At 69.3% G+C, this 14,872-nt stretch overlaps 7 protein-coding genes across 7 annotated transcripts; 5 read left to right on the plus strand and 2 right to left on the minus strand.

Moving 5' to 3' along the window:
* Positions 1–536: 536 nt before the first annotated feature.
* V1510DRAFT_413569 (uncharacterized protein) lies at positions 537–1,740 on the plus strand. Its single transcript, XM_066933250.1, has 3 exons — positions 537–1,406; positions 1,438–1,486; positions 1,516–1,740. Exons 1-3 carry the CDS (start codon positions 810–812, stop codon positions 1,698–1,700), a joined length of 831 nt encoding a protein of 276 aa, XP_066790020.1. The 5' UTR covers positions 537–809; the 3' UTR covers positions 1,701–1,740.
* On the minus strand, positions 1,320–3,821 carry V1510DRAFT_413571 (uncharacterized protein). The gene is made up of 2 exons (XM_066933251.1): positions 3,422–3,821; positions 1,320–3,390 (listed from the first exon to the last, which is right to left on the minus strand). Exons 1-2 carry the CDS (start codon positions 3,677–3,679, stop codon positions 1,729–1,731), a joined length of 1,920 nt encoding a protein of 639 aa, XP_066790021.1. The 5' UTR covers positions 3,680–3,821; the 3' UTR covers positions 1,320–1,728.
* A 181-nt stretch (positions 3,822–4,002) lies between these two features.
* Positions 4,003–4,964, plus strand: V1510DRAFT_413572 (DNA replication complex GINS protein PSF2). The gene has a single exon (XM_066933252.1). The coding sequence runs from the start codon at positions 4,046–4,048 to the stop codon at positions 4,754–4,756; it is 711 nt and encodes a 236-aa protein (XP_066790022.1). The 5' UTR covers positions 4,003–4,045; the 3' UTR covers positions 4,757–4,964.
* V1510DRAFT_413574 (uncharacterized protein) lies at positions 4,888–5,706 on the minus strand. Its single transcript, XM_066933253.1, has 3 exons — positions 5,627–5,706; positions 5,443–5,595; positions 4,888–5,411 (listed from the first exon to the last, which is right to left on the minus strand). Exons 1-3 carry the CDS (start codon positions 5,699–5,701, stop codon positions 5,037–5,039), a joined length of 603 nt encoding a protein of 200 aa, XP_066790023.1. The 5' UTR covers positions 5,702–5,706; the 3' UTR covers positions 4,888–5,036.
* Positions 5,707–6,145: 439 nt separating this feature from the next.
* V1510DRAFT_413577 (origin recognition complex, subunit 4) lies at positions 6,146–8,205 on the plus strand. The gene is made up of 4 exons (XM_066933254.1): positions 6,146–6,747; positions 6,779–7,274; positions 7,304–7,519; positions 7,551–8,205. The coding sequence occupies exons 1-4, from the start codon at positions 6,506–6,508 to the stop codon at positions 8,175–8,177; spliced, it is 1,581 nt and encodes a 526-aa protein (XP_066790024.1). The 5' UTR covers positions 6,146–6,505; the 3' UTR covers positions 8,178–8,205.
* Positions 8,206–10,406: 2,201 nt separating this feature from the next.
* V1510DRAFT_413582 (regulator of G protein signaling domain-containing protein) lies at positions 10,407–13,435 on the plus strand. The gene is made up of 2 exons (XM_066933255.1): positions 10,407–10,951; positions 10,986–13,435. The coding sequence occupies exons 1-2, from the start codon at positions 10,852–10,854 to the stop codon at positions 13,229–13,231; spliced, it is 2,346 nt and encodes a 781-aa protein (XP_066790025.1). The 5' UTR covers positions 10,407–10,851; the 3' UTR covers positions 13,232–13,435.
* A 294-nt stretch (positions 13,436–13,729) lies between these two features.
* On the plus strand, positions 13,730–14,623 carry V1510DRAFT_413584 (uncharacterized protein). Its single transcript, XM_066933256.1, has 2 exons — positions 13,730–14,332; positions 14,364–14,623. Exons 1-2 carry the CDS (start codon positions 13,805–13,807, stop codon positions 14,592–14,594), a joined length of 759 nt encoding a protein of 252 aa, XP_066790026.1. The 5' UTR covers positions 13,730–13,804; the 3' UTR covers positions 14,595–14,623.
* Positions 14,624–14,872: the final 249 nt, after the last annotated feature.

A 14,872-nucleotide genomic window follows, 5' to 3' on the forward strand; every position in this document is an offset into this window, starting at 1 on the left:
GAGCCTCTGCTGGCCGCGCGCCGGGCCGACCTCTCGGGCTGGTTGGGGCGGCCGGGTGCTACTCGCGCCTGAGCTGTGGGCCACGTTTGATCTGTGCGCCGCACGCCGTGCGGCTCACCCCCTGCGCGCTCGCGCTGTCGGGGGCCCACCAGGGTGCGCGAGCCTGTGGCGCGGCTGCGTCGCGGCGGTCCGGAGTCCGCGTCAGCCGCACGTCGTGCGGCTCAATCCTGTCTTCGCCGCCGCCCCGCAGCGCAGCGCCTCCGGCACCGACGCCGCCCGCCGGTGCCGGTGTTGTCGCCGGCGACCTTAGACCGACGGCCGTCGTCGCCGCCAGAGCTGCGGCGGTCAGCTATGCGCCGCACGTCGTGCGGCTCGCGCACGCGATCTGAGCCGCACGCCGTGCGGCGCGTCCCCGCCGTCGTCCTCCCCCGTCCGCCGCCGTCCCCGTCGTCCCGCCGGCAGCCGCCCGGCCCGCCCCTGGTCTCGGCGGGCGGCCCGCGTGAGCCGCCTATCTGACAGGTACCGTCGGGTGCACACTAAACGGTGGTATCCTCCCGTTTTTAGCCTGGACCCTCTGGAATTATCTACGAGTTTCTTACAGCTCGGATCCTACACACTTCGAGCCACGCGCACGGCAACCGGGTTAGCTCTCACGGACCAGACAGCGGCCAAACGAGGTGGGTGCAGGCGGCCCGTCGCGCGGCCCGCAGCGCGATTGATCCGGCCGCGGAGCGCCGGCGTCGGCGGCCAGAACGCCCGGCCGCGGCAGTGCACGCTGACAGCAGGCCCGGCAGCACAAGCCAGCGGCAATGCAGACGGCCGAGGACCACAAGCAGGCCGGCAACGTGCTCTTCAAGCAGGAGGACTACGCCGGAGCCGTGCAGGAGTACACCAAGGCCATCATCCGCGACTCGTCCAACCCGGCGTACTTCACGAACCGAGCGCTCTGCCGGCTGCGGCTTGGCCAGCACGAGCAGGTGCTGAGCGACTGCGACAAGGCCATCGAGCTCTCGGCCGAGTCGATGAAGGCGCACTACTACAAGAGCCAGGCGCTGCTGGAGCTCGGGCGGCCGAACGAGGCGCTTTCGGCCGGCCGGACGGCGTACACGCTGGCGATCGCGCAGAAGTCGGCGTCGGCCTCGGCGATCTCGACGACGGTGCTGATGGCCAAGAAGAACCGGTGGGAGGCGCGCGAGCGGCGGCGGATCGAGGCCGAGGGCGAGCTGCTGGTCGAGGCGCGGGCGCTGCTCGAGGCCGCCCGCGACAGCAAGCTCGCGGCCGCGCGCGCGCAGCTCGGCGGCTACGAGCTCGAGGACGAGGTCGACACGATCCACCACACGTACCGGGCCAAGATCGACGCGCTGGAGGGCGCGCTCGGCCGCGTGGACGAGGCGTTCCGCGTGCGGGTACGAACGGCCGCCTCCAAAGCTGACCCAGACCGTCCCCGAGTACCTCATCGACCCGATCTCGTTCAACGTGTTCTACGGTACGTATCGCGCGGGCGCGCTGACGCAGACCCCGTCATCAGCAAGTCCGGCCAGTCGTACGAAAAATCTGTACTTTTAGAGCATCTCAAGAACCACAAGTTCGACCCGTTCACGCGCGAGTACCTGCGGCCGGAGGACCTGCGGCCGAACCTGGCTCTGCGCGCGGCGGCCGAGGAGTTTCTCGAACACAACGGCTGGGCCGTCGACGCCTAGCCCTGCATCTGTCGGACGATAATGACATTCACTTCTTCCACGACGGCGCGATCTTGGCGCAGATGTCGGCGTAGAGCCCGAGCTTCTGCTCCTGCTTGGCGTTGGCCCCGGTCCAGAACATGGTCCACTGGCGGCCGGGCAGCTTGAGCGAGCCCTTGGACCGGTCGAAGTACCACTTGTTGACGGGGTTGTCGATGCGCGACCGCCAGACGATCTCGTCGGGGAAGAGCTGCATGACCATGGCCTTGAAGACGATGTCGGCGACGCCGGCGGCGCCCTGCGACCGCCGGAGGACGGCGAACTTGTCGAGGTAGGCGATCTTGGCGGCGGGCGCGCCGGCGGGCCGCTCCCAGGTGATGATGGCCGCGCCCTCGTAGTCGCCGGCGATCACCAGCCCGGCGATGTGGCCGTTGATGCGGCCGAGGTAGTCGTCCACGTCCAGCGCGCGGCCGAACGAGTCCTCGATCAGGCCGACGAGCCGGTCGAGCGCGACGGACTCGACCGTGCCCACGACCGAGTACTTGCCGTTGACCACGGCCGGCGGCAGCGCGCCGTCGCCGGCCGGCGCCGTCCGCGCGAGCGCCATGCCGTCCTCGGAGTAGAAGATCGTGACGGGCATGCCCCGCCGCAGCAGCGTGGTCTCGATCTCGGGCGTGCGCATGCCGTCGATCGGCAGCGACGACGACAGCACGGGCTTGTCCGTCAGCAGATTGTAGATCAGCGGGTTGCGGGTCGACGGCGACGCGGCCGTCGCCGGCGTCGTCACCAGCCCGGCCGCCGACGACGGCAGCACGGCCAGCAGCCGCCGGAACACGGCCAGGTTGGCCAGGTGCACGTCGCGCGCGGCCGCGTGCCGGAACCGGCTCGCCGGCAGCGTCGCCAGCTCGTGCTCGACCTCGGCCGACTCCTGCTCGAGGTTGACGTAGACGTGGGCGCCCAGGTTGCGCTCGGCGCTGGGCATGCCGCCCAGCGGGTCGATGTAGATGACCTTCTCGACCGCGAGCAGGTCCGCGTGCGCGGCGCTGGCCAGCTGCTCGGTCATGGCGCACACGAGCTCGTCCGGCGAGACCAGCCGCGTGCACGCGTCCGCCTCGTCGTACACCGTCGGCACCACCACCGGCACGATCCCCAGCGTCACCGGCGACAGCACGAGCTCGGGCAGCGCCCACGCCAGGCGGCCGCCGGCCAGCGAGAACACCGACTTGACCACGTGCGCCTTGGCCCGCGGCCGCCGCGGCTTGTCGTCGTCTCCCTGCAGCACCGGCGCCGCCGGCGGGCCCTCGATCGCGCGCACGACCCGCTCGCCCACCGCGTCCAGCCGCTTGGCCGCCCGCGCAGACACCCGCCGCGGCCCGGCGTCCTTCCACGCCGCCGTTTCGTGGTCTGTCCGCGGATCGACGACCACGATCGGCTGCAGGCCGAGCCGCGACAGCTTGGTCACCGTCTTGCCGATCTGGCGCAGCTGCGCGCTCTCGATCGCGTCCACGTCGCGGATCTTGATGATCGCCGTGCGCAGCGGGTCCGGCGCCTCGATCGTCGGGTGCGACCGGAACTCGTCCGAGCTCTTCTGCGACTGCCGCAACAGCCCCTCGGCGAACGCCTTGCCGGGCTTGGGCGCGCCGAACCGCGAGATGTACGACCGCGCGTCGCGCTTGGTCGCGTGCGATTGCAGGATCGAAACGACGAGTTCCTGCGGTCAGCGGTGGCCAGCAAACACGCACCTTGAAGTCCGTCCGCGCCTCGGTCTGGTCGTTGACGACCTGGTCCGGCCGCCGCGCGGCCGCGGCGGGCTCTGCCGCCCGGCGGTCCGTCCGCAGGCCCGCCCGACCGCCGGCCGCGAGGCCGCGGCCGGCCGCCAGCCGGCCGCAGCCGGCCAGCGGGCGGCCGCAGCCGGCCTGCCGGGGCCTGCCCGCCGCGTTCCGCGGCCTGCACGAGGCCGCCGAGCGGAGGACAGACACGGGACGGGCAGAGAGCGGCATGCGGGCGATCCCGGATTCAGCGTGTGCGATTTGGCAGCGGCGCTGGCGGAGTGACGGGGAAGGGCGATGGGGATGCTGTGTCTCGAGATTTTTTTCTGCGCTAGCCGGGTCACCGCGGGACACGGCGTGCGGGGGGTCGGCGGCGATGCACGCGACGGCGTGGCGGCTGTGGCTACGTGTGGCTACGTGTGGCGGCGCGCGGACCGGTGACCGGCGCGGGTCCGCGCCGCTGCAGGTCCGGCGGCCCCTGGACGCGCGGGACGCGGGTCCGCGAGTCACACACGTGACCGTGCTCGCGCCTGCGGCCCGCAGTCGCCAGCACGGGCGCGTAAAACGCGCCCGCGACCACCGCGGCCCCCAGACACCATGGCTCTGACCGACCGGCTCGCGGTGACGTTCGCGCCCGCCGAGCTGGCGTTCCTCGCCGAGGAGACCAAGGTCACCATCGTGCCCCAGCACACCATGCCGGCCATCGACCTCGTCGGCGCCCGCCTGGCCGAGCAGCGGCCGATGCGCCGCACCGACGTCCAGCTCTGGGTCGCGCTCCTGCTCAAGAAGCAGACGCTGTGCAAGATCGTGGCGCCGGACTGGCTGTCCGAGGCCGCGCTGCGCGACGCCTACGAGGCCGAGCTGCGCAACAAGGACTACTTCTCGGCCCTGCCGTGGGCCTGGATCGAGCTGGGCGAGACGCTGGTCGCCCACGCCGCCGACGACCTGCCGGCGCCGCACGTCGTGCGCAACCTGCTGCGCGACATCCGCGAGGTCCGCCAGGCCAAGATCCGCGACGGCATCAAGAACCTGAACGAGAGCTACCTGCAGATGGACAACGTCGGCGCCATGGAGATGAACGAGATCCGCCCGTTTGCGATTGCGGCCATGAACGAGATGCGGGCCATCCAGGAGACGCGTCTGGGCGACGAGCCCGCGCGCGGCGACAGCGACGACGACATTGAACAGTCGCGGTACGGCGGCACGACGGACGTGGCCTACGACAGCGACAGCGACGGCGAGCTGCCGGCGGCGCCGGCGCGCGCGCAGACGAGCGAGTACGACGACGACGTGGACATGAGCGACTAGCCGCGGCGGCTGCGCGGGACGACGGCCGGCGGCGGGGCATATAGCCGCATATAACCGCATATAGCCGCCGCACGCGCGCTCCGAGGCCGGCGGCGACTCGGCCGGTGGCTGTCCTTCCGATCATGGGCCGCATATAGCCGCATATAGCCGCCGCGCCTCCTACAGAGGTCCCGCAGTGGCCGCGGTGGCGGTGCCACCAGCATACCCGCCTGCGTCCGCGGGACCTCCCACGGCATGCAGCCGCATGTAGCCGCATATAGCCGCCACAATACATGCATTACTAGTACCCGGCCGTGTAGTCGCCCGTCGTCGAAAACTCGGGCTCCACGTCGGCGTGCGGCTCCTCCCAGTTCACGATGTTGTTCTCGACGTCCGTGATCCGCGCCGAGATGATCTTGACGACCACGATCGCCGTGTTGTCGGCGTCAATGTACTTCCGCGCGTCCTCGGTGCTGGACTCGAGCAGCCTCTGCTTGAAAAACGCGGCCTCCTCGCCGGCGGGCACAGACGCGTACCCGTTCAGCGTGACGCTGATCCGCGACAGCTCGGCCTCGTTCATGCTGCGCAGCAGCTGCGCCAGGCCGGCGCTGCCCACCGTCGGCGTCTCGGTCTGCTTGGGCACCCAGTCGTGCACGAGCAGCGACACCTTGGGGTTCTGGCGTCAGCGGGTCCGGGGCCACACCTACGTTCTTGATGTTGTTGAACTTCTGCGTCTGCCGGTCGGACGACATGACCACGCACGCGTCGTCCTCGTACGGGCCGGCCTCGCCCTTGCCGATGTAGGCGTAGTTCATGAGCGAGACATGCGGATAGTCGCGGTGCGACGTGGCCAGGTGGAGCTGCGGTCAGCGCGGCGGCGGGAGCACTCACGAATCGGGCCGACTTGAGGCACGTAATGACCTCCTGCGGCAGCGGCGGCCGCTCATCTGCGTCGGACGACGGCATGTTGTGATGGAGCGTGGGGATCGCCGGCGCTGGGAGGCTATAGGGCGGGTCACGTGGCCGCTGCGCACATGATCGGACAAGACCAGCTCACGTGATGGTACACACGTGACATACACGCCGCCGCGACACGCTCACCGCGACGACCCCATGCAACTGCGGATCCGAAAACGAGCAGAACCCCCGCCGGAAGACAGGCCAGTCGGCCGGCTGGGCAAGGCAGGGCGGCAGCCAAAGGCGGCGCCCGCGGCAGAGCTGTCGGCGCCGCCGGCAGCGCCCGTTGCAGAGCCCCCCGAGCCTGCGGCCGGCGCGGTCGACGCGGTTGCCGGCACGCCCGCAAAACCGACCAGGCCAGCGCGGGCGGCCAAGCCGGCAGCACGCACGCGTACGCCTGCGCGCACGGCTGTCCCCGTGCTGGATCCGAACGACCTGGCCGCGTCGCCCGTGACGGCGACCGCGGCGGCGGCGAACGCGAAAAGCCGCGCAAAACCGCCCGCGCGGGCGCCGCGGGCGCCACGGGCAAGCCCGCTCAAAGCAGCCGCTGCGGACGCCTCCGTGGACGCGTCTGCGCCGGCTGCCGTGCACGAGATCACCACTGTCGTCGCCAAAACCGAGCCAGACTCGCCGCCGGCCGTCCCGGACGCGTCCGTCCCCGACACAATTGTCCTCGCCGCGGACGCCGCCGCCGGCGTCGACCGCCCCAAGGCCGTCCGCGCGCGCAAAAACGCCCAGGAAAACGTGGCGCCCGGCGCCAGCCCGGCCAAGCGGCGGGCCAGCCCGACCAAGCCCAAGTCGCCCAAAAAGCGCATGACCATTGCCGCACCGGCTGCGCCCGACGACAAGGACGCGTACGCGGCCGAGCACCCAGAGCACTCGGACGAAGAGCTCCTGCGCACGCTCCCGGGCGCCATCCGGCTCGAGCCGCTGCCAGTGCCGCTCGACATCGACCAAGAGTCGGACGAAAACGTCGACCAGGTCAAGGCGCACATCCTCAGCAAGGTCCACGGCCGGCGGCGGGTCCCCCTCGTCGGCCTGGACGAGGTATACAAGTACGTCGGCCCACGGGCGCGCTGACCGCAGCAAAATCTACAGTCTCATGGAGCAGACCGTGACCGAGGGCGAAGGCAACTCGTGTCTGCTGATCGGCCCCCGCGCCTGCGGCAAGACCGCCGTCGTCGAGACCGCGCTGGCCGAGCTCCGGCGGCAGCACCCCTACGAGTTCCTCACGGTCCGGCTCTCCGGGTTCGCCCAGACCGACGACAAGATGGCGCTCCGCGAAATTTCGACCCAGCTCGAGGCCGAGCGAGCCGCCATGGACGCGCCCGCCGACCGCGACGACACCGAGGGCCGCGCCCGGCGCAGCAAGCCGTCCAGTGAGGTCATGGCGCGGCTGCTGGCGCTGCTGGCGCACCCGGAAGAGCACGGCACCAGCTACGACGTGGTCTCGATCGTGGTCGTCCTCGACGAGTTTGACCGGTTCACGATGCACGCTCGCCAGATGCTGCTCTACAACCTGTTCGATATCGCCCAGAGCCGCAAGGCGCCCGTGTGCGTGATCGGCGTGTCGGCCCGGATGGTATGTTGTCGCCGGACGCGCTGACGCAGAACGCCGGCGACATGCTCGAAAAGCGCGTCAAGAGCCGCTTCAGCCACCGCGTGCTCCAGGTCGCGCCGGCCGCCACCGTCGGCGCGTTCTGGCAGGTCGCCCGGCAGTGTCTGACCGTCGAGCGCGACGCCGCCGGCCAGTACGTGCTGCGGGACGGGCCCGCCAAGACGCCGGCGCTGGCGGCCGCCGCCGAGAGCTGGAACCGCAACGTCGACGTAAGTCCGTGGGTGGGCGCGCTAACGCCAGGAACTCTACGCCGACGCCTCCGGAGCCGTGCGCCAGCTCGTCGAGCGCGTCTTCGTCACGACCAAGGACGTCCGCCAGCTCTGCCTGGCCTGGGCCGTCGCCGTGGCCATGGCCGGTGCCCGGTACCCGCACATGACGCCGCGGATGGTGACCGACCACAGCATCCAGCCGCTGGACTCGCAGCTCGAGTACGTCCTGGGCCTGTCCGAGCTTGAGCTCGTGCTGCTGATCTGCGCCACCCGCGTCGAGCTCAAGTACACGACCGGCGCCGACGGCGAGCAGACCGTGGCCAAGAAGGACGGCCCCGGCGTGATCAACTTCAACATCGTCTACGACGAGTACCACTCGCTCTCGGTCAAGTCCAAGCTCGACCGCAACGCGGCCGGCTCCATCGTCGACTCGGTCGTGCGCATCTGGGGACGCGAGCTGGCCATGGCCGCCTGGGAGAACCTCGAGAGCGCGCAGCTGATCGTGCCCCAGACGGGCCCGGTCAACGGCGGCGGCGACGGCGCCGGCAGCCGCGAGATGAAGTCGATGCTCAGCGAGGTCAGCATGGGCGAGCTTGCCGAGATCGTCCAGGCCATGGACGTGCCGGACACGGTCAAGGCCTGGTGCCGCACGTTGTAATAGCATAATCGAACCCCCTTTGCTTTGGTTCTGGCCCTGGCGGCTGTCATCGGCCGTCAGCTATATCTCCGGCGAACGGCGGGCTGGGCGGTCGGTTCGCTCGCTTGCGACCGCCAGCAGATCGCGCGGATCGATCTCGTGGATCGATCGCACAGATCGCGGCCGGCTCGCGGGCGCCGGCGAGATCTCCCCGCACCGCGCCGCCACCGCATCGCGCCGGCACGCTGCAGTGGCCCGAGCGACGGCGCGGCGCCGGGCGTGAGCACGCGCGCCGGCCGGCGGCTGCCGGAGCACTATGGCAGCGGGCGGCGGCGGCGGCAGTAGCACTCTGGCGGCAGGCGCGGGCACGGGCGGCAATCTGGCGGCACTCAGCCGCAACGCGGTGTCGATCAGTAGCACCGATCGGCGTCGCACCATGCGAGCCAGCGCGGTGGTCCCCGCGCGGGCACCAGCTGGTGGATTCGATGACGCAGACACAAGGCCCAGTGGAATGGGTGCGAGTGAGGCTGGCCACAAATCAGCGAAATTACGCGAAAGTGCGACAAGGACCTGCGGCGTGGTGACGCCGACGTCAGGCGCACATGGAAACGCTAGTGCCCAGCCGCGGACCCGCTGTGTGAGCGGATAGCCTCGGCCAGAGCGCGCGGCAGTGGCGCTGCAGACGCATGCACACGCGCGGCGGGCAGCTAACCCGCACCAACGCAAGGCGCGCGCGGCTCCGCCGCTGCGGCGGGGGAGAGAGCCGCGGTGCCTGGGCAGGTCGCGGCTGTGACAAGCGACAGCTGGTTCTGGAACGGGGTTCAAACGAGATAGCGCGGACTGGAGGGTGGCCATATGCTACCACGTGTGCGTTAGCGCGCAGCAGAGTTTTTGCGCGCGCAGCATGCACGTCTTAGCGCGCCTGCGCGAGTGGGTTGGGCTGAGGCACGGCACTAGCAGCGGGCCGCGCTAGCAGGCCGCGTGCGGACGCACGTTGCGACGTTGCCACGCTGGCGCGGGAGGGGTCGGGCGCGGCGGCGACGCGGACGGGCGGCTGGCGAGCGCCGCTGGCGCGGTGCCGACACACGCGTTCTGTCTACCGGTAGCCGGCCCATGCGGCGCACACAACGGCCTCCCGCGGCCGGTGGCGGCTGCGCCAGGGGGGCACTCGAATACGAGGCCGGTCGCTAACGCCGGAGAGAAGGTTCGATTGGCGTTCTGCGAGCTGGTAGTGTCGCGTGGTCTGCTAAGCGTAGGCACCAACCCCGATCGGGCCTGCAGCTGCAGACGATCGGCCGCAACCCGGCCCGCGTGCGGGCGGCGTTACCGCTCGGCACGAGAAAACGCCGAGGTCAGCCGTCGGCCCCGACCGTGTCACAGCCAGCCGCCGCCGCGCTGGTCGCGGAACCGGGCGCACACTGGCCGCGGCCAGCCGCCGGCACCAGCGGCTCCCCGCCGCCGGCCACTGTCCTGCGGCCGCGCCAGCGGCCGCGGCTGCCGGCCACTGTTCGATTTCCGCCCAAGTCGGACACCACGTGTGATTGGACGCGGACCGGCGCGCGCGCCAGCCCCTAGCGCCGCAGCATGTGCGCCAACGCCCACGAGGGGCTGAAATGAAGCAACGTGGGCTGCACGCACGGCGCCAGGCCGCTAGCCCCAGCGCCGGTCTGCACCCAGGCCGGCGCGACACAAGGGCCGCATCGCTCGTGCGACCCGCGGTCGCAGATGGCCTTCGGTCCGGAAGCCTGGCGCCTTCCGCGCCGTAGTCTACCTGCCGGGGCCGGCGCACGCTCAGCCGTCAACGCCCGACTGGGACTAGTGTCCCACCGCCCTGTTTTTGATTAGACTTCGTCCAGGCCGTGCCATGCGGCCGGTGCCCTATCCTGCCGCGGCCGCACCCCGTACGCCGTCACCGCTCCGGCAGCCGCTAACTAGCGGCTCTCTCCTGAGAGCTGGGTGCGCGCGTGCGACCGCGTCTGCACGCCGCTCCCCACATGGTCGACCGCCGCCGGCCAGCCGTCCGCCGTCGCCGGCTCGCCCGCCGTTGCCGCCCGTGGTGGGCCGCCAGCGGGCCGCTCGCCGCTGCCGCGCGCGTCTTTCGCCGCCGCCACGCCTCCGCTGCCCGCCGCCGCCCAGCAACCGCCATCCGCCGCGCCTCCCTGCCACTAGTCGCCACTAACTTTCTCTAGTCACCATCCTGGCATCCTTTATGCATGCGCAGATACTTGCATATGCATACACATCCGCCCTGCCTACACTACGCCCCATCAGGGTCGACCTTTGTTCGTCCTGGTCCTTTTCGTACTTATACTTCGCAGCCTGCATATCCACTGATTCACCTGCCGTCATCCGTCCGAATCAAGCCGCCTCCCTGTCCCCAACTCCGCTACGCCCGCATCGCGGCCGTCTCTGGGTTTGCAACCTTTCCCAGCTTATTTAAGTCGTATAACCTATCGGCAGTACACCTCGTTTTATCGGCTAGGCTCACCTAGCAACAGAGCGGTTAGCATTCTCGAGCTACCGCCTTGGTGCCTGCGGACAGACAGTTCTGGGATCGCAGTCGCGCGTTGGTCCGGCCGGTAATGCTCTAGCTCGAGAGTGTTTCCAAGGGCTTGCGGCGGACACGCATCTATTAAAACGTGGGCGTCGCTCCCGATTCGCGACGTTGCTGGCTACCTCCTATAGTCGTACCGCGATGCCAGCAAAGGACACCAGAATGGCGCCGCCGTCGTCGTCCATGAAGTTGTTTACGAAGCAGTCGTCGTCGTCGCTGGCGTCAGCAGGAAGCAGTAGCAGTAAGTGGATCGGGCCGACGGCCGCTGACGACAGACTCGAGCACCTCCGGACCGACCGCCAGCTCGCGCGGCCAGGCAATTGACCCTGGCATGGGCGTCGCCGTCGGCAGCGCTGGCGCGGGCACGCTGCCGGCCTCGCACGCTGCCGAGCTTGCCGCGATAGAGCAGATGAGCAACCTGTCGCTGCGCCGAGAGGCGCCGCGAAACGGGCCCGTGGCCAAGAGCGCCGGCCGCAGCGCGCGCCGCGACTCGCTCGAGTCGCTGGACTCGGTCGACGAGTTCCTGCTCCGCGAGGAGGCCACCCACAAGGTCTTTCGGGGCGAGTCGCAGCATGAGCCGCGCCAGGAGATGTCGCTTCTGCAGTTCCTCAAGGAGCACCGCACGGACGCTGCCGGTGCCCAGGCCGCGCAGGCAAACGTGACGGCGCCGGCGGTGGCCATCCGGCCGCCGCCGAAAGTGCCGCCGCCGCGCAACCTGTCGGTTGCGAAGACGCGCACCAACGCGCAGACGCAGACGCACTCGCAGGCACAGACGCAGACTTCGGACTCGGACTCGCCGCCGCCGACCGCGCGCGGCAAGGTTTCGCCCGAGTCTGGCCGTCGGCTCGAGACCGGCCGGCATCTGCCCGAGCCCGAGAAGCCCCGCCGGGCGGAGCGCGCGGGCTCGCGCATGAAGGCGCTGCTCACTGGCCGCAGCACGTCCACGGCCGAGCCGTCTACCAAGACCATGCAGCACGCGACGTCGCGGATCCTCCGCCAGACCGAGGACGGCCGGCCGTTCACAATCGAGTTCAAGGACCTATTTTCGACGCTGATTGCGTCGCTGCCGCTGGACGTGCACAAGAGCGGCATTCTGCAGAAGGCGTACCCGTACTCGTTCACGGCCGAGGAGGCCGTCAACAACCTGTCGACTTTGCGGTTTTCGCAGAAGAACAAGATGATCGACCCGGTCACGGGCAAGACCGTGACGGCGACGACCACGACCACTTACGGCATGCGCCCTGAGACGTGCTTCCACATCCTGCAGAAGTACATGGACGCGCGGTTCCTGCAGTGCGCGACCGACAAGGACAAGACCGAGTTCCGGCCAGGCATGCTGTTCCAACCCACGCCCAAGGGCGTCAACATCTTCATGCGGTTCTGCCAGCGCAACGGCATCGAGGACCCCCGCGTGACGCGCTTGCTGATCTCGCCGCTCAACACGATGCGTTTGATCCGTCTCGAGCGCGACTACAAGTCGGACCGCATCCTCAAGTCCGACACCGTCATCGAGATCGTCTTCCGGCGGTTTCTGGGAAACCTGCCCAACTTCAAGAACACGGCGCAGGAGCGGCAGCTGCCAAACGTCAACCAGCGTCCGAACTATGCGGCGTCGGTGGCGTCGTCCGACTCGGACTCGCTGCTCGAGTACACGGACGGGCTGGTCGGCGTGCGCATGTACGAGACGCGGCGCGTGGGCGACAAGAACATCCGCATGACGTTCAACGGCATGAGCGCGCTTCGCTGGATCACTGACTGCACGTCGGTGATTGACCCCTACGAGAGCATCGATATCCTCAACAGCTTCCTCTTCCTGGGGCTGATTGTGTACGCGGTGGCGCCGCCGCGCGGCGGTCCGATCGTGTTCAACCCGTCCAAGCACGCGTTCTACACGCTCACCGAGCACGGCCGGTCGCTGTCGCTGTGGCGCAAGCCCGGCGAGACTAACACCCTCACAACCACGTCGTCGCTGTCGGACTCGGCCGTGGACGACTCGGACGGGTCGTCGCTGCTCAACCGCAAGAACTCGGAGAACATGCGTCCGAAGGGCGAGCAGCGCCAGATGAAGCTTGTCAAGATCATCGAGGACCCCGCGCTGCTGCTGCTCTTCCGCGAGCACCTGGCCGAGAACCTGTGCGAGGAGAACCTGACGTTCTACCTCGAAAGCGCCGCGTTCCTGTCCAACTACCGCGAGCTCGAGCGTTTCGGCTTCCCGAGCGTGATCAAGGTCCGCGACTGCATCTCGCTGGCGTACGGCATCTACAACTCGTTCCTCGCGCCCGGCTCGCCGTGCGAGCTCAACGTGGACCACTCGCTCCGCAAGGCCATGTCGATCCGCATGGTGAAGCACGCCGGCACCGAGAACTCGTCCGCGGTCACGACGCTCAAGGAGATCGTCGAGCTGCTCGACGAGGCCCGCGTCCAGGTCTTCCGCCTGATGGCCTCGGACTCGGTGCCCAAGTTCACGCGCACCCAAAAGTACGTCGAGGTCTCGCACGACTACAACTCGGACATCATCTAAACTGCATCCCGTCGTATCAGACATTCACACTCGCCAGCATCCATACGCTCATGACCTCTTTGTTCCATAGACTGTTGTATTATGTTGTTGGTTACGGTTCTGTACTAATTAATGTATATTCATCTGCACTGTGATTGCAGGCGCGGCCTGGGCGGGCGCCCTTGCAGCCCGGCGGCCAGCGACTTTCGCGGATTTGACTGTGGTGGCGCGGGCCGGCCGGCCTGGGCTGATAACGCGCGTTGCGCAGCGGCAGCCGAACGCGTGCTAGGCCGGCGCGCGCCCGTTGCCCCACCACGGCCAAGCCGGGCACGCGCCATGCGCAGGGATGGTTCGCGACCGGCACGGATGCGGTGCCGGCCATCGGGCGCAAGGGCGGGCGGGGTGCGGCGCCCCCTGCCGGCGCGGCGGCGGCCGCTACCGGTAGGTGCCGTCGGCTGGCCGGCTCGCTACGCCGCACGCGGCTCGGCACGTGCGCCGCGCCGGGTGCGGCTCAGGGGCAGCGCCGCATGGCGTGCGGCGCGGTCACGTGGTGGGGACTTATCGGCCCCACGGCCGACGCCCGCTCCCCACACCATGGACAAGTTCGACCTCAACCTGATTCCGGCCGGCGAGGTGCCGGCCCTGGCCGACGCGGTCGCGCTTGCCAAGGAGATTTTCGCCGAGGCGCCGACGTGGCCGCGCAACCGCGCGTCGACCGACGACCTCCAGGTCTACTCGACCACCCGCGACGGCGAGCCGTGGTTTGCGCGCGTGGCCGACGTCGACGTGCCGTTCGACTACTTCAAGCAGGCGTTCGTGCCCAACTTCTTCGAGTCCATGGTCGAGTTCTACGAGTACGTCAACGCGCAGAAGCCCATCGACGACGCGGGCGAGTGGAAGGGCTACGAGCTGCACTACATCCTGCCGGGGTACTTTGCCGACCGCAACATCACCGAGTGGTTCGGCTACACGTGCGACGACGACGCACGCGAGTTCTACATATTTGCGCTGCCGGCGGACCTGCCGCTGGCCGAGGGCGCCACCCGCGCAGTCTATGTCTTCTTCCACCACGTGCGCGAAGACCCCGAGACGAAGCAGGTGTGCTGGTCAATGGCCCAGACGGTGAGTGCGCGCGCGGCGGCGCTGACCGCAGAGCGACATGCGCGGCAACCTGCCGCGCTGGATGCAGAACATGTCCATCCCGGGCATCTTTGTGTCGGACGTGCCCAAGTTCTGCAACTACCTGCGCAAGAAGTTTGGCGACGGCACCGACCTGGACGCCGAGGACGGCCCGACGACGGATGATGTGCTCGAACAGGTCCTGGCGGCCGAGTCCGAGGCCGAGCCGCCGAAGCAGGCGGGCCGGTTCTGGGGCCTGTGGTAGGCTCGCTTAATGGAGATGACGTAACCACGCATTGCGCCGCACCGCGTGCGGCTCGCTGCCCCGCGGCCGGCGCCTCAGCCGCACAGAGTGCGGCCCCAGCCGCCCACCGCGCTCAGCCGCTCCCGCGCCGCCCACCGCCCAATCCGGACCGCGGGATGTGTTGCCGCACGCGTGGCCCGTAGACTAAGCGTACGCGACAGCCAAGCCGTTGGCAGGTCCGCCGTTACGCCGAGCCCGCCACTTTCGGCCGCTCGCTACGCTCCTGGCTCGCAGCAGTC

Source organism: Dipodascopsis tothii (genome assembly GCF_038497935.1).
Source record: "Dipodascopsis tothii strain CBS 759.85 unplaced genomic scaffold V1510scaffold_8, whole genome shotgun sequence".
In the NCBI taxonomy this organism is placed as follows: Eukaryota; Fungi; Ascomycota; class Lipomycetes; order Lipomycetales; family Lipomycetaceae; genus Neoaidaea; species Neoaidaea tothii.